The sequence below is a fragment of the Suricata suricatta genome, chromosome 17 (assembly GCF_006229205.1).
Source record: "Suricata suricatta isolate VVHF042 chromosome 17, meerkat_22Aug2017_6uvM2_HiC, whole genome shotgun sequence".
Lineage (NCBI taxonomy): Eukaryota > Metazoa > Chordata > Mammalia > Carnivora > Herpestidae > Suricata > Suricata suricatta.
In genome coordinates this window covers 8,434,459-8,452,743 of record NC_043716.1, presented here as the reverse complement: position 1 = coordinate 8,452,743, position 18,285 = coordinate 8,434,459, and the positions used below count along the sequence as shown (strand labels likewise).

Genomic DNA, 18,285 nt, shown 5'->3' with positions numbered 1-18,285 from the left:
CACTTGCAGCATGGTGGGAAACAGGAGCTTTAATCCCGCCTTCAGCTGTGGCGGTCTCTCAAGTAGTAAAATCTGAAAGTCAGATTTAGAAGTATATTTTTAATGGAATAAATATTAATTTTTTAAATGTTTATTTTGTGAGACACACACACACACACACACACACACACATTGTGAGTTGGGGAGGGGCAGAGAGAGAGGAAGACACAGAATCCGAAGCAGGCTCTGGGCTCTGAGCTGTCAGCGCAGAGCCTGACATGGGGCTCGAACTCATAAGCCATGAGATCACGGCCTGAGCCTAAGTCAGACACTTAACCAACTGAGCCACCCAGGCACCCCCAGAAATATGTTGAAATGTAAATAAGGATAGACAACTTTCTTTTCCTTTGGGCATAGGAGTCAGGAGAATAGCATCTGGAAGGAATAACACCATGAAACACATACCATGGCTTTCCTGAAATCCACTCAGTAGCAAGTACTTTTCAGGCTCAGGAAGGAGGGTTATTAGAGATGAGCTGTCCAGCACTTGGACCTCAAGGCTGAGTTCTTGGGTTAGAGCCAAGGTCTATGTGTTGCTGGCTCTCTCACGGACCCATGGTCAGGGGGCTGTGTGTTGCAGGTGTGTGGAGCTGTTGGTGAGCCTGTAAGGGTGCCGGGCCAGGTGAAGGCCTTCTAGGGTCTCCCTTGATGGGCGTGGCTTCTGGGAAAGGCTGTAGAACTCCACCATAACCTGTTTTCATGCCCCTCCCCCCCTTTCAGAGTGGGATGTAGAGACAGGGAAGTGCCTGAAGACGTTTAAACACAAAGACCCCATATTGGCCACCAGGATCAATGACACCTACATCGTGAGCAGCTGTGAGCGGGGGATAGTCAAAGTGTGGCACGCTGTCACTGCCCAGCTGGTAAAGGTGAGAGGGCAGTGGGCTGGGGGGGATGGGGGAAGGGTGGCGATGGATGGGAGGAGACTCATGGTGTCCCCCATAGAGTTCTTTGGACCATCCTGAAGCTATCAGGTTACAGTCACCAAAGAATGGTCCTGAAGAATTACAGAGAAAGCTCCCCTCTCACTGAATCCCACTCCCCCAAAAAGGGCCATTCTGAGACAGTGGAGGGTCAGGGATCATATGACCTATATTGTCATGGTAGAATTCTATGTTCCCACTCAGCATCATATATGGGCTCAGGGTCTTTTAACAGCAGCAGAGGTTAAGTGACTTTTCCTTTTCCAGAACATTCTACCCCGGCTCTTACATGGGGTAAGGAAATGAACAAAGTCACAGTAGTGTTCCCTTTTACTCTCTGGTGAAAAGGGAACGTTGGCTGTCTTGAAAGTGATCGAATGCTCACGCACACACCAAATGTTGCTAGATTGGAACCCTCCTGGCTCGAGTGGGTGGTGGCGAGATACGTTTGTGCCAGGGACACAGGAGCACAGGGTGCAGCTGCTGGCCCGGCTGGTGGATTTTCCTCCCATCAGTCTTGTTGCCACCATGGTCTGACCAGCAGCTGCAGGCTCAGGTGTCCTCTAGTCCTGGCAAGGAGCTGGGGTCAGAAGCCCTGACCCTTCACCTTGTGGCAGAAGAGGATGGTGAATTCTGGCCCTCTCTGGGACTCCAGGAAGAGCCATCAGGAGCAAGGCCTCTCCTTGATCATTCCTTCACTGGGGAGGGAGCTCTGGGGAGAGGGAGGCATGGACACCCCTGCCCTTTCTAGAACAAAAGTAAAGTCAGCTCAGGGAACTACCGAGTGGGCGGTAGTCATGGAATGGTGGAGTGTGTTGGGATTCATTTAAAGAAGCCTCTAGCTTGGGCCCTTGGAGGACTCACACTCTGAGTCGCAGACGGGCTCAGAACAGGGGCATCTTCTCTTGTAGACTCTCATCGGCCACGAGGGAGCCGTGAAGTGTCTGTGCTTTGACCAGTGGCATCTCCTCTCGGGAAGTACGGACGGCCTGGTCATGGCCTGGAGCATGGTGGGGAAGTATGAGCGGTGCCTCATGGCCTTCAAGCATCCGAAGTAGGTGCCCAGAAAGCCGTGGTTGGTGGATGCGGCGCTCCCTCCTTTTCCCTCATAGCCTAGACTTTGTAATACGGTACTAGAGGTGGGTCCTGAGAAGTTATTGAAATGTTATGCTTATGATGCCTGTGATCCATTTATATCCGTTATCAGATGAGATCAGGCGCATTCAGGGTGGTAGGGCCGTACACGTATATCTGTTATCTGCCAGACTCGTGAATGTTTACAGAACTGTCCCATGTCATGCCAATTCCAGTAAACTTAAAATTCTTGGAGTTGGTCTTTACCCCAGGAAGCTTGTGTTCACAAAAGCTTAAAAATCATCCGAGGGCCAAAGATTTAAAAATAACTAAGGGGTTAAAGAAGGAACGTTCTTACAAGTCTGCTGGCCACATTCTATTCCAGGACAGCAAACATCTCATTTTACAATTCCAATCCCAAGTTAGTGGTGGTGGCTGCTTGGAGCCCATTGCGAAGTAGTCTGGGGTCACATCTGAGCTTGTGTGGAATGGATATTGTGGTCCGTTAATGGTTCTGCCATGGCCCTGGGTTTCTGTGGGATGCTCTATGTCACTATGCTGCTGCATGAATAATGCTTCTTCCCCTGAGTGCATTATAAAAAGCTCCACGTAAACAAAATGCCATCCTAATGGACTAGAAGAGTAAATGATCTTCTAGGGGATCTATCACTGAGAGTTATTTAGTAAAATATGGCCCTAGATTCCCTCATATCTTCGTAGGACCCTCCTGAACAGGCACCCTGGAGGGGTTTGAGTGTGTATGTGTATGTTTACCCTTCATGGTGTATGACTGCATTACTGATGGGTGGGTGCTGGGAAGGGCCTCTGTTCAGTGATTTACCTACTGCTTTATCAGGAAGCCTCTTACTTAGCCTGTTGTCTGGATTATTGAACCTTACGAAAGGAAAGAGTCAAACTTTATGTCACCTGAAACTTGTAACTATGTTTTTATTTTATTTATTTATCTTTTACATGTTTGTTTATTTATTTTGGGAGAGAGTGAGCTGGGAAGGAGCAGAGAGAGAGAGGGAGGGAGAGAATCCCAAGTGGGCTCCGTGCTGTCAGCACAGAACCTGACATTGGGCTCCGTCTCATGAGCTGTGGGATCATGACCTGAGCCAAAAATCAAGAGTCGGTGCTTAACTGACTGAGCCACCCATGGGTCCCCATAACTGTATGTTTTTAAAACCTTCCAAGCATAATCCAGTAGGATTGAGTTTAGGTATTAGAAAATAATCTGATCCCAGAAAACCGAGCAGGTTGGTCACCATTCCACCAATCCAAGAGCCTGTTGTGGAAAGGTTTTGTGGAAGGCATCTACATCTCCTGGCCCTCTCTCTTCTTCTGCTGGTCACCACAAAAGGGAAGTCATAAATTTCATCCCGGGTCAATTTTCTTTCAGGATGCTTTACTGAAAGAATGAAAGCCACTCATTTAAGACCCAAATGAAACTGCTTAAACACTGGGTTTTTGCTTCTTATAAAGATGATCATTTCCCCATGGGTTGATTTCTTTCTTTAGTGATGCTAGGGGGTGCCTGGCTGGCTCCGTTGGTGGAGCGTGAGATTCTTGATCTCAGGGTTGCAGGTTCAAGCCCCATGTTGGGTGCAGACATTACTTAAAAATATCCAATAATACTATTCAAAAAGGTATAAAAACAGTAAGTTCTCGGCATGACTGTTTTAGAAACCATTAGCTAGGAGCCAAATTGTAAGAGAAAAGTGTGATCATCTATGGATCGGACCAAAAACAAAAAAATAACACAAAAACTCAAAAATACAAAACCTGTGACAATAAGCCTTTGTGTTTTGCCATCTGGTGCACTGTGACCCAACTGTAGGAAAAGTAAGCGCGGGAGGGGAGGAGAGAGTACACCTGTCTTTGAAGGTGAATGGTTGGCAAACCATTATGGCAGCCATGACCACGGCCCCCAACCATGCACAGACTACCCCAAGCTATAAACGCAAGCCGTCTACCAAGACACAGGCACTGTTCTCTTCCAGGGAGGTGCTGCACGTGGCGCTCCTCTTCCTCCGGGTCATCAGCGCCTGTGCAGATGGCAAGATCCGCGTCTACAATTTCCTAAATGGGAACTGTCTGAAGGTGATGAAAGCCAATGGCAGAGGTGATCCCGTGCTGTCCTTCTTTATTCAGGGCAACAGGTGGGTGGTAGGTGTGGAGGTCAGAGCCGTGAGCAATTCTGTTTGGATGATTTTTCTGCTCCTCTGGGACACCAGCCTCGGATCTGCTGGCAGGAGGAGAGAGTGGGCAGCGCTCTCCTCCAATGTTGGTGGTAGAGGGGTACTGTTTTGGCGGTAGAAAGGGAATGGTCTTGTGGGGGACTAACTGGACTTTGCATAAAACTTAGCAATCAAGATTCACATTGCTCTTAATTTGTTCCAGAATATGCAGACCCTGTTTGCTCCCTGGCCAGGCATTCCTTGACCAGATGTCTCTGATGCCCACTTATTTTTTCTGTTTTTAATGTTTATTTGTTTTTGAGAGAGATAGAGAGAGCGTGAGCAGGGAGGAGCAGAGAGAGAGAGAGAGAGGGAGACACAGAATCCGAGGCAGGCTCTGGGCTCTGAGCTGTCAGCACAGAGCCCAATGCCGGGCTCGAAGTCAGGAGCTGTGAGATCATGACCTGAGTCGAAGTCGGATGCTTAACCGACTGAGCCACCCAGGTGCCCCTATTTATTTATTTAAAGTAGGCTTCCACCCAAAGTGGGGTTTGACCTCATGACATCTAGAGTCACATGCTTTACTGACTGAGCCAGTTGGTGCCCCCAACATTGGCTTCCTTTTAATGAAACTGCACTAGTGCTGCCTCCCATCTTAAAGGGCAGGGCAGGACAGGTAATGCATCTCAATAAAGGAACACTTTTCAGCTATAAAGTAATAATGCCATTACAAAAATCACCTCTGACCTTTTCTTTTTTATGCCATCCAAAGACATAATATCCTTTGGGCCTGAGTAAAAACGACTCTGAAAAGGATTCCTAATTGGAATTATCGCCCAAATTCCCTTCTAGCATTTCTGGCCAAAACATGTTGCTTTTTTAAAGTTTATTTATTTGAGAGGGAGAGAGAGAAAGAGAGAGAGAGAGAATGAACAGGAGGGGGAGGGGCAGAAAGCACGCAAGAGAGAATCCCAAGCAGACTCCATGCTTTCAGTGTTGAGCCCAATGCAGGGCTCAAACTCACAAACAGGAGATCATGACCTGATTGAAACCATGAGTTGGAGGCTTAACTAACGGAGCTGCCCAGACGCCCCAAACTTATTGCTTTTACACTAACATTCAAGGTCTTACAGTTCAGGCTTTTGGAGCAGAAAGGAACCTACACGTGGTATTTCCCTTTCTTATTTATGATTACAGGAGATCCAGGCACAGGGTAGGGTAAACAGCTTGCTCTGTGAACGTAGTGAATGACAGACACCAATGGGTGATTGTTGGTTGGTAGGGGGGCCCTGCTGGGGGTCCAGGTTTGGAACTCTTTTCCTATCAGGGCAGAGAAATGTCAACTAGGGAAGATGGAAATGATCCTGCTTTATAAAGTACAGCTTTTCTGTTTCAATTTTTTTAAACATTTATTCATTTCTGAGAGGCAGAGAGAGACAGGGGAGGGGCAGAGAGAGAGGGAGACGGAATTTGAAGCAGGCTCCAGGCTCTGAGCTGTCAGCACAGAACCCGATGTGGGGCTTGAACCCACGAACTGTGAGATCATGACCTGAGCTGAAGTTGGATGCTTAACCGACTGAGCCACCAGGCGCCCCACGTACAGAGACTCCGGAGTGATGGAGGGACGGAGGGAGCGAAGTCTTCTCTGTAACGGTTTCCTTGTCCCCCCTCACAGCAACAGAAACATGGCATTGGGGTACTGTGCTTTAGAAAAAGAGTGAACTTCAAGATATCGGTGTGCAGAGTACCTAAGTTTTCTGCTTTGGGCACCCTAGGAGCTTGGTACTCACTCCACGAATGGAAACTCACTTAAAAATATTTTAACTTGAGGGGTGCTTGGGTGGTGCAGTCAGTTAAACATCCGAATTCATTTCAGGTCACAATCTCATGATTCATGAGTTCGAGCCCCGCATCGGGCTCTCTGCTGTCAGCACAGGGCCTGCTTCAGATCCTCTGTCCCCTCTCTCTGCCCTTCCCCTGCTTGTCCTCTCCCTCTCTCAAAACTAAACATTAAAAAAATATATTTTAACTTGCGGGGCGCCTGGGTGGCTCAGTTGCTTAAGCATCCCACTTCAGTTCAGGTCATGATCTCATGGTTCATGAGTTTGAGCCCCGCATCCGGCTTCGGGCTGGCAGACAGAGCCTGCTTTGGGTCCTCTGCCCCCTCTACTGGTTGTCTCTCTCTTTCAAAATAAATAAACGTAAAAAATATTTTTACTTGATAAGTGAAGAAATCAGAACATACGGCCGGGCTTACACTTAATTTTAAAGGAAATGACCCTCGCCGCCCAGCTGGCTACCTTTCACGGCTCCGGATCCTTCAGTAACTTAACGCCATCCTGTTTGTACAGTCCTTTAGCCCCTGGGTGCTGTTGCCTTGGGTGCGGCATCGGACGGGACCATGACTGAAATGCCTGTTTGGAGGCCCGGGCAGTGGTGGCATTCACGCTCCTCTTGTGGGCCATCTTGTTTCGGTTCCAGGATGGTCATCAACACAGAGAGCAATATTCTCATGTTCCAGTTTGAGGCAATCAAGTGGCAGTCCTCCCCGGACCGGGCCAAGCCCAAGAAGAAGGAGAAGGAGGAGGACCGGGAAGAAAACGGCCTGGCGGACGTTCTCTCCAGGTCCAGCACTCAGGCTTTCAGCCTGAAGGACTCGCTATCCAGTAAGCAAACTGTGACCCAGGAGTTCCCGTCGAGTAAGCCATACAGGTCTCGGGTCTGCCTGAGGACAACCAGATTACCTTCAGGTAAGGGAGCTGAATCCCAGGCCACCTCAGTGTACGGTGGGGCTGGGGTGGATGGGGGGGACAGTTTCTTTGTGGGGAGAGAGCGAGCAGACAAGGAGGGGAGGGGTGGAGAGGGAGGGAGACACAGATCCGAAGCAGGTTCCAGGCTCCGTGGGCGTCAAACTCACGAACTGAGCGATCATGACCTGAGCTGAAGTTGGATGCCCAACCGACTGAGCCACCCAGACGCCCCAGTGATTTTTTAAAGTGTATTTATTTATTTTTAGAGAGAGAGAGTGTGTGTGTGTGTGTTTGAGAATGGAGGAGGGACAGAGAGAAAGAGAGGGAGAGCGAGGATCTGAAGCAGGCTCCATGTTGTCCACGCAGAGCCCAGAGCCCCATGCGGGGCTCAAAGTCAGAAACCGTGAGATCATGACCTGAGGTGCAATGAAGAGTTGGATGCTTAATCGACTGAGCCACCTAGGCGCCCCTCCAATGATTTCTTGATCCTAACCTTGAAAAGAAGGGGGGAGCCCTTTCTTTTTGATTCACCAGTAGGCGAGCCAACTCAAGAGAATCTCCTGATTTTCAAGGTCTAAGTTTATAAACGTATTAGAATCTTTGTACAGTAGATCATTAATATCTACTATATACTTGCCATTGAAACAAAAAGCAACCAACATCTGCGTCCGTCCAAACAGAGATTACATAATTATTTCCTTAGAAGAGAGACGAGATATTATCGTACCACAGAAAAATGATCTATGCAGAATATATTATCTGATTGATAACATGCACCCAGAGAATATTAGTTATAAAGCAGATACGTGTGTGTACATGAGTGTGTGTGTGTGTGTGTGTGTGTGTGTGTGTGTGTGTGAGTGGCGTTGGGAATGGTATTTATAAGACACACAGAGAATAAATTAGGTGTAGGCTACAGAAGCCAGACTCCTTTCTTTTTTGTTTTTACCTGAAACTGGATCCCGAGATCTGCAGAGAACGTCCAGAGATCACGTCAGGTGTATTACACTACAAATGATCAGCTCTCTCTTTCGGAGACCAAGAGGGTTAGATAGTGCTTGAAGCTTGACAATCAGTAGGAAAAGCAGGTGAGAGGAAAGGCTGGAGGGGGTGTATATCTTAGGCTCCAGACGACTTATCTGGTGTCACATGACCACAAACAAGGCGATAGTCTGGGTGAAAATCAGCCAATGACCAGCTATGCCTCCATTAATTGAATTATATAATTACTATGGTTTCCTCCTCAATCTTCATTTAGGAGCGTTAACAGAGGTACCTCAGAGTCTAGGAAAGTCAAAATCATCCCGAAGAGACGGCAAGAAGAGAGCGAGTCCTGTTTCTAAGGAAGCAAATGGCATAGACGGTGCACAAGAGAGTTTGGGCGCAAAATCGCTGGCAGGAGATACGATGAACGGTGATGCTTTTTTCTGGATCAGGGGCAAGATCCTCTCTCGCTTGCTCGCTCGCTCTTCTCCATCTAGTTTTTCAGCCAGCCCATCACCTTGCTTAAACGTTGAGAATTCAGAGTGGATACAATGTCTGGCTTTTCTTAAGGGTGATTGGTTTTCTTTAATTGTCCCCTTACAAACTTGAGGCCACAGAGTGAGAACCTTTGGGAGAGCTGTGTTTCCGGTTTTGGTCTCACACAGCCTGCCTCCCGTCCCTGCCACTGAGTCTTCTCGCTCCTCGGACTATTGTGTCATCACGAATGGAATGTCCCTTTATTGTTTAGGAGAGACTTTGGTAAAGATTTAAAATGCCTTTCAAATATTTTTGGTTAATAGAATAGGGTTTCTTTGATTCAAACTCCCTGCAGAGACTAGCTTCAAGGTGAAGTTTCAGGAGGGCCGTACTAACAAGGGTCATCCTTGAATATGTTTGTGTACTTGCTCAGACACACCTGCAAGGGTAGAGTCTTAGTGGCGTTGCCAAGACAAAGGATGACTGCCCTTAAGAATCAGAAAGGCATTGGGGCGCCTGGGTGGCTCCGTTGGTTGAGCGTCCCACTTTGGCTCAGGTCATGATCTCACAGTGTGTGAGTTGGAGCCCCACATCGGACCCACTGCTGTCAATGCAGAGCCTGCTTTGGATTCTCTGTCTCCCTCTCTGCCAAGGCCTCCTCTGCTCTCGCACACTCTCTCTCTTAAAAATAAATAATCATTAAAAAAATTAGAAAGATATCAATATCTCACCCCTATGTTTATTGCAGCATTATTTATGATAGCCAAATTATGGAAGCAACCCAACTGTCTATTGATAGAGGAATGGAAAAAGAAGATGTGGGTTGTGTATATATGTATATTTACATACATGTACACATATACTATATGCAAATATATACATATATATACACCCCCATATATACATTATATATGTGTACACACACACACACACACACACACACACACACACTGAAATATGACTCAGCCATAAAAAGAAACAAATCTTGCCATTTGCAACAACGTGGATGCATCTAGAGGGTATAATGGCAAGCGAAAAAAGTCAGTCAGAGAAAGACAAATACCATACGATTTCACTAATATATGGAATATAAGAAACCAAACAAATGAACAAAGAAAAAAAGATAGCAAACAACAGACCCTCAACTATAGAGAACAAACAGATGGTGACCAGAGGGCAGGTGAGTGGGGGATGGGAGAAACGGGTGAAGGGAATTAAGCATACACTTATTTTGACGATCACTGAGTAATGTACAGAATTGCCTAATTACTATTCCATACACCTGAGGCTAATGCTTCATGTTGACTCTACTGGAATCAAAAAATTTAAAAATATGATACAAAAAGAGGGAAACACTAGCATAACTGATTGGATTTGAAAAAGAAATTAGAAAGATACTGCCATAGTTGTCCTTAAAAAATGATAGATCAATTTACTGGCCCACCAATGGTGCAAGAGAGCGCCCACCCTACCCATACACGGCCACGCTGGGTGTTAGCCATCATTTTGGACTTGCTGATATGGTCAATAAAAATAGTGCTTGCACATCTTTGAGGTGGATCACTAAGAAACTAAATGTCCACCAGCGGGCAGTGCCGAAGCAGATATGGAAAAATTCACACCATGGAATACTGTCTAACCGCTAAAAATTGTATCATGAGGACCCACATATACTGACTTGGAAAGAGATCCACAGTGTATTATTATGCGGAAAAGGCACTTTAGTAAACAATGAGTCATCACAATTCCTTTTTTTAAAAATTTGATTTCATCGACACACATTGTTACGTTAGCCTCAGGTTATGACATAATGATTTGACGGGTTTATGCGTTATGCTATGTCCCCAGTACATTGCTATTCCAATCTCATGGACTCTCTTCCTTATGCTGTGCCTTTTGTTCCCATGACTTACTCATTTCGTAACTGAAGCCTGTATCTCCCACTCTCCTTCACCGTTTTGCTCATTCCTCTCCCCACTCCCTTCCCTCTGGCAACCATCTCTGTATTTATAGGTCTGATTCTACTTTTATTCATTTATTATTATTATTTTTTAAGGTTCCACTTATGGGTGATGTCTGGTGATATTCGTCTATCTTGGTTTGGCTTGTTGCACTTAGCATAATACCCTCCAGGTCTCTCTATGTTGTCTCAAGTGGCATGATCTCATTCTTTTTATGGCTGTGTAATATTCCCCCCCCCCACTGTGTGTGTGTGTGTGTGTGTGTGTGTGTGTGTGTACCACATCTTCCTTATCCATTCATCTATTGATGGACATCTACATTGCTTCCATATCTTGGCTATTGTAAATACTATGTTAAACATAGGGATGCATATATTGAGTTGGTGTTTTTGTTTTCTTTGAGTAAATATCCAATAGTGGACATACTCCGTACTGTTTTCCACCGTGGCTGCACCAATTGGCATTCCTATGAACAGTGCACGAGGGTTCCTTTTTCTCCATACTCTTGGCAATGCTTATATTTCACTTGTATTTTATTTTGCTTGCATTTTTTTAAATTTTAGTCATTCTGAATTTATTTTATATTTTGCTTGTATTTCTTATTTTACTCATTCTGACAGGTGCAAAGTGGTATCTCATTGTGGTTTTGATGGGCATTTCTCTGCAAATTGTTAGTGATGTTGAGCATCTTTTCATGCATCTGTTGACCATCCATATGTCTTTGCAAAAATGTCTATTCAGATCCTCTGCCCATTTTTTAAATTGGGTTGTTTTTTTGGCGACGAGATCTTTATATATTTTGGATTTTAACCCCTTGTCGGATAAATCATTGGCAAATATCTGCCACCATTCAGTAGGTTGCTTTTTTGTTTTCTTAGTGGTTTCCTTTGCTGGGCAAAGACCTTTGATTTTGATGTAGTCCTGATAGTTTGTTGTTGTTTTTGTTGTTTGTTTCTTATTGCTTTTGTTTCCCTTGCCTTAGGAGACCTAGAGACATATCTAGAAAGATGTTGCTATGACTGACGTAAGACAAATTACTGCCTGTGTTCTAGGATGTTTATGGCCTCGGGTCTCACATTTAGGTCTTTCCATTTTGAGTTTATTTTTGTGTGTAGTGTTAAAAGGTGGTTCAGTTTCATTCTTTTGCTGGTAGCTGTTCAGTTTTCCCAGCACCATTTATTGAAGAGACTGTTTTTTCCCATTGAATATTCTTGCTTTCAAGAATATAGATCATAGGTCATAGATTAATTGACCATATAATTATGGGTTTATTTCTGGGCTCTCTTTTCTGTCCCATCGATCTATGTCTCTTTCTCTCTCTCTTTCAATGCCAGCATCATACTGTTTTGATTACTGCACCCTTCTAGTGTATATTAAAATCTGGAATTGTGATACCTCTAGCTTTGTTTTTCTTTCTTAAGACTGTTTTGGCTATTTGATGTCTTTTGTGGTTTCATACGTATTTCAGTGTTTTTTTGTTCTAGTTTTGTGAAAAATGCTGCTGGTATATTGATAAAGGATTGCACCGAATCTGTAGATGGCTTTGAGCAATATGAGCATTTTCACAATATTAGTTTTTCCAGTCTGTGAGCATGGGATCCCTGTTTTCTACCATCTTTAATTTCTTTCATCAATGTTTTATAGTTCAGAGTAGAAATCTCACCTCTTTGATTAAGTTTATTTCTAGGTATTTTATTATTCTTGGTGCATCTAAAAATGGGAGTGTTTTAAAAGTTTTTCTTTCTGCTGCTGCATTATTTGTGTATAGAAACGCTACTAATCTCTGCTATTAATTTTGTATCCTGCAACTGTATTGAATTCACTTTTACTTCTAGTACTGCTTTGGTGGTCTTAAGGATTTTCTATGTATGGTATCATGTCATCCGGAAATAGGGAGAATTGAACTTCTTCTTTACCAATGTGGGGACTGCTTATCTCTTTGTCTTATCTGATTGCTATGCTAGGACTTCCAGTACTATGTTGCATAGAAGTGGTGAGAATAGACACCCTTGTCTTATTCCTGAGCTTAGAGTAAACGCTTTCAGTTTTCACCATTGAATATAATTTGGCTGTGGGAGTTTCATGTATGGCCTTTGTGATGTTGAGGTATGTTCTCTCTACCCCCACTTTCTTGGCACAATTCCTTTTTTTAATGCTTTTGTTTTTTATTTTTGAGAGAAAGAGAGAGAAAAAAAGCAGGGGGAGGGGCAGAGAGAGACACACACACAGAATCCAAAGAAGGCTCCAGGCTCTGAGCTGTCAGCATAGAGCCTGACGCGGGGCTCAAACCCACAAACTGTGAGATCTTGACCTGAGCTGAAGTCGGATGCTTAACCAACTGACCCACCCAGGCGCCCCAACATGATTCCTTTTTTTAAAGGAGAAAAGCTGTGTGTGTTTTCACACACACACACACACACACACACACACACACACACACACAGTGGTTTATTCTGGGATTAAAAAGGACAGTGGGGAAGATTTTAACATCTTAATTTTATTTAGTTTTGTATGCTTTAGTAAAAATGTTTAATATATTAGGATTTACTGTTTTGGCATCAATTTAACAATATTTAAGCATCAATTCAATATTATAATTATTAAATAACATTTAATGTAATAATTTAACACCATTTAATAATTTAATAAAATATTATTTATTTAATAACGTAAACAGGGAGATATTTGAAGCTTCCATCCATCTTAGGATGCTGCTACACAAGCATCTTGGGATAAAACCCATTTTGTCAAGGAAAATTACATTTTCAGCACGCTGTTGCATTTTATTTGCTAGTATTGGTATAGTTAGGGGTACAGACTTTTTTAGTGTTTATTTTTGACCGAGAGAGGGGGGCATGGGCGTGGGAGGGACAGAGAGAGAGGGAGACACAGAATCCGAAGCAGGCTCCAGGCTCTGAGCTGTCAGCACGGAGCCCACCGCAGGGCTCAAACTCAGGAACTGTGAGATCACGACCTGAGCTGAAGTTGGATGCTTAATCGACTGAGCCACACAGGTGCCCCATGTACAGGCTTTTAATCGTTAGTCAGACTAGACAAATGACTTTCATGACACAGTCATTCCTTTTTCTTTTTAAAAATTTTTAAAATGTCTATTTATTTTTGAGAAAGACGGAGACAGAGCCTGAGCGGGGGAGGGGCAGAGAGAGAGGGAGACACAGAACCCGAAGCAGGCTCCAGGCTCTGAGCTGTCAGCACAGAGCCCGACGCGGGGCTCGAACCCACGAACGGTGAGATCATGACCGGAGCCGAAGCCGAACGCTTAACCGACTGAGCCACCCAGGCGCCCCACTTAGCCCTTCCTTAAGATGGGGATAACGCTTCCAGTGTCTCTGTGAGGTACTGTAGGAAGTGAAAAGGCCAAGTGGATAGAGATCATAGATGTGCTCCCACGTGGACATCCTGGTTACTTCTGGGGAGCAAGCACCTTCGCAGTCGCCACCGTAATGCAGCGCGTCAGAATGAATCTCTCGTCTCTGTCAAGTGGCTTTTGGAACTGCTGCTATTGTTCAAAAACATTTTAGGAACTCCTGTTCAGAAAATGCCTTTTGGTCACGTTGTGATACATTTAGGCCGTGTATTTTGAAAGCAGTTTTGACGCAAAACCTGAGAGACTGTTGAACACTGAAAACGAACACGGAGGGTTGAAGGGGGCGAGGGAGGGGGAGAGAGGTGGGGGTAATGAGGGCACTTGTGGGGAAGGCGCTGGGTGTTATATGGACACCAATTTGACAATAAACTATTAAAAAAGAAAAAGAAAGCGGTTTTTATTTTGGAAAATGTCCAAAGATCACTGGAATCAAATTTGATTAATAATTAACAAGATGGAGGTCAAATTTGTGATACACTTTTTGTTTAAAAATACAGATTAGTGGGGCACCTGGGTGACTCAGTCGGTTAAGCATCCAACTCTTGGTCTCAGCTCAGGTCATGATCTCAGGGTTCATGGGATCGAACCCCATGTCAGGCTCTGTGCTGACACTGCTGAGCCTACTTGGGATTCTCTCTCTCCCTGTCTCTTCACCCCTCCAGCGCTGTGTTCTCTCTCAAAATAAATAAATAAACATTAAAAAATAGAAATTTGTTACTATAAATTTATAAGGCCTATTTTGTGTGAATCATAAATGAGGTATAAAGCTCCTTCCCACAGGGCAGTTTCAAAATGTGTGGAATGTTGGGATTACATATGTTCCCTCCAAAATATGTACGTCTAGAGTAACTATACACTTGTACACAAATATTAGGATATTTAGTAAACACTTGTGTTGAATATGTCATAATTTCTAGGGTTAGAGAGGATTTTTGCCCCCATGACGGCAGGCCCATTGGGCAACAAAGACCTCAGTTTGGATCGTTAGAATGGGTTTAACTTTTAAGCATAACCACTTACTGTTTTTCATGGAATACCCTGACTTACTTTTGTTTCCTTTTTTTGAAAAACCAGAGGATGAGGAGAAAATCCAGAAAGAAAGACAACCGGAAACTCCCGTAGATGTGATCAAGCGCTCCAAGAAGAAGACCTGGCAAATCCCTATGTCCCCTGACCAGTTCCTACTGACTATTAACGCCGTGCAGCAGGCCCATAGCTCGGGGAAGTTTGCCTACCCCCGTAGGCCCCAAACCCAAGTCATTGATGCCTGGGGGCCTTCCATTTCACACCCAAGGAAGGTCTTGAGTTTCAAAGGAAAATCAATCCAACACGCAGTTGATAGGTTGAGGTGGAGTAACCCTCCCATCGACGTGAAACAAACCAGTATCCCCCTTGTGACCCAGAAACTGCAGCCCAACCTGAAGAACTCTTTGCACAGTCCCCGAGTCCAGTCCAGCCTACCCCAGCCTGTGGTTATCCAGCCCAGATTCACGGGCAGCTCCAGGGGTGAGGACCAAGCGAGCAGCTCCGTTGACAGGACAGTGCGCAGCTTTAGCCCACTAACCAGCATGCAGGTCATTAAACCGAACCACATGCTGGCTCCACCACTGGGCGTGACAACCAAATCTGTCAAGAAAGAAAGGCCTCGCTTCTATACGTCCCTTGATCCCTTTAGAATGAACACTCAGTTCATGTTGTTGACTGTAAGGGATGAAAAAGAGTACAGGGAAGTCAAGATAAAGGAGTATGAGGCCAGGAAGCCCAGTGACGTGGTCGATCCAGAAAAAGCCAGGAAATCTGCATGGATCAGGAAGATCCAAGGGCTGCCTATAGATAATTTCCTGAAGCAAGGGAAAACAGCAGCTCCTGAACTTGGACGGAATGTGTTTATTTGAGCCAGCCTTGGGACATGGCCATCTCACAATAAACAGAAAACTAAGTGGATGTTGGTGTTTGGTCACTTGTTTGTTTCTTTGTTTTTTGGACAATCCCTTGGCAATGTGGGGAGCCCTAATTATCTTCCTAGAAGCCAAAGAATTGATAAGAAAACGGGGTTGGGGGCGGCTGGGAGAGATTGGCATCTGTATTCCCACTGAAAAAACCATTGAAACTTACAAAAGCCCAACTTCACTGGTGGGAGATGGGAAAGTGATCCTTGGGAACTAGATACCACTCATCATTACCAATTTGGTGCTTCCATTCTGACTGCAAACGAACAATGGGATTGTATTAGGATCATGCATTGGAGTTCTCTGTTATTTTTGCACGGTAGTTGATGAAGCTCAATGAGCTCAGTTAAGAATCTAAAATGAGATTCCCTAATGGGGTTGACCTATTGCATTGGAGACCATTATGTGTTCTTTTCCTTCTCAGGGCTAAGTCCTATGGAAGAGGATTAAGCATCGTCATCTTTTCTTCAAAGAGGGACACTAATATCAAGTGTGTGGATGTTTCTACTTAGACCTTCCAAGGATGGTGTCAGGGACCAGGCAAGTAATTTAAAAGAGGGCAGCACACCATGGGAGCTATGGCCCTTTGGAGAGCTCAAGTCCTATTCAAAGGGGTAGCTCCTACTTGGCAGCTCAGCACGATGACAGGATGGTGTGAGATAGTAGAAAATATATATTGGTCTCTGCCCCGAGTTCCTGGCACAGAGTTCTTGAAAACTTTATAAATTCCCAAGTGATATGAACACTAGGAGCATCTTTTCTTTTAATTGGGCGACTCAGAGTAGGCTCCTGGATGGCTCCTGGAGGGGGCCTGGTCAAAAGAAAGACCAAACCAAGATTAGAAGCTTGGGGATTTTAGCCCCAACCCACATTTCTCCAGAGAGGAGAGAGGGTCTGGAAGTGGAGTTATTGATTCATCATGTCTATGGTGATGAAACCTCCAGAAAAATCTCAATGATATGGGGTTCAGAGAGCTTCCGGGTTGGAGCACACATCCATGTATTGGGAGGGTGACGTACCTCAACTCCACGGACCCTCCCAGACCTCGCCTATATATGTCTCTATCTGGTTGTACATCTGTCTCTTTATTTATTTATTTTTTAATTTTTAAATGTTTTTTAAATCTATTTTTGAGAGCCAGAGAGAGACAACGTGAGAAGGGGAGGGTCAGAGAGAGAGGGAGACACAGACTCTGAAGAAGGCTCCAGGCTCTGAGCTGTCAGCACAGAGCCTGACGCGGGGCTTGAACCCACAAACCATGAGATCATGACCTGAGCCGAAGCTGGAGGCTCAGCCGACTGAGCCACCCAGGCGCCCCAATCTGTGTCTTTTATTAACTGGCACATGTCAGTGTTTCCTTGAGTTCTGTGAACCCCTCTATCAAATTAATTGAACTCAAGAGGGCGTCATTGGAACCTCAAATCTATAGCCAGTTGGTCAGAGGCACAGTGATAAACTGGATGGCCAACTGGCATGTGAAGAATGAGTGTGTGTGAGAGACAGAAAGAGAGGGAGAGCTGGTGTGCCCAAGCGTCTTCTGGCACTGAGCTCATAGCCTGTGGAATCTGGCTGTATCTCCTTATAATGTCAGAATTGAATTGAATTGTAGGACCCCCAGCTGGTGGTGCTGAGAATCGCTAGGTGGGGGGGAGGGGGCGAAGAAACTCCCACGCATCTGGTGACCAGAGTGAAGTGTTTTATGTGAGAAGTAAGAGAGACAGACAGCAGAGAAGCACAGTAGGGGAGAAGTGGGCTTTTTCCTGCACAGCAGAGACTGAACTGAGATTTTCCTATACAGGTGGTAACAAATTCAAAGAGAATGCAAACCGAAACCAACACAAAACGCCACAACCCACACACTGGTTGGGGCACCAAACACACGGCAGGGGCTGGCTAGAGGCACACGCCACCTCTTCAGGGCATCTGCTTTTCACCTCCAAGTGCAGGACCGGAATTTTTTGCCAAGGTTCCTTTCCTTTAAGAATTTTTTTTTTCATTATCAGGATATTAAGTTTAAAGTAGCACTGGCAAATAGCCATGTAAAAACTGTGATTTCAACGTAAAGAATCCCCTCGATGAAGGAAAGGAGCTAATACACATTATTCCATGAGTCTTCCAACAGCACGCTGATGTAGGGCAGGCAGAAGATAGGATATTCTTATAATCACACTGTTAGAGTCAGTTTCAAAGATGATGTAAAAGTCTCTGAATTTCAGGTCCTTCATGGAGCAAAATGAGATCACTGGCGATTAAACTTAAAATAGTACTAAGAATTACATTTACTAAGCATACTTACCCTGTTCTCTTTTTTTTTTTTTAAATATTTGAGAGAGAGAGTGCAGCGCGAGCTGGGGAGGATCAGAGTGAGAGGAAGACACAATCTGGAGGCAGTCTCCAAGCTCTGAGCTAGCTGTCAGCATACAGCCCGACGCGGGGCTCGAACCTACGAACCGTGAAATCTAGACCTGAGCCAAGGCCAGACGCTCAACCAACTGAGCCACCCAGGCGCCCCCATACTTAACCTGTTCGGAAACGATCATCATCCCCACATAACAAAACT

At 45.0% G+C, this 18,285-nt stretch overlaps 1 protein-coding gene across 1 annotated transcript in view; it reads left to right on the top strand.

Annotated features, from left to right (window-relative positions):
- The window catches only part of CDRT1 (CMT1A duplicated region transcript 1), a 35,934-nt gene extending 20,214 nt beyond the window's left edge, over positions 1-15,720 (top strand). The window contains exons 9-14 of the mRNA XM_029927918.1: positions 760-908; positions 1,874-2,016; positions 4,040-4,198; positions 6,698-6,966; positions 8,225-8,380; positions 14,851-15,720. Coding sequence (XP_029783778.1) covers positions 760-908; positions 1,874-2,016; positions 4,040-4,198; positions 6,698-6,966; positions 8,225-8,380; positions 14,851-15,671 — 1,697 coding nt within the window. The 3' untranslated portion in view covers positions 15,672-15,720. The remainder of the gene's footprint in view (positions 1-759; positions 909-1,873; positions 2,017-4,039; positions 4,199-6,697; positions 6,967-8,224; positions 8,381-14,850) is intronic.
- The last annotated feature ends 2,565 nt before the right edge of the window (positions 15,721-18,285 follow it).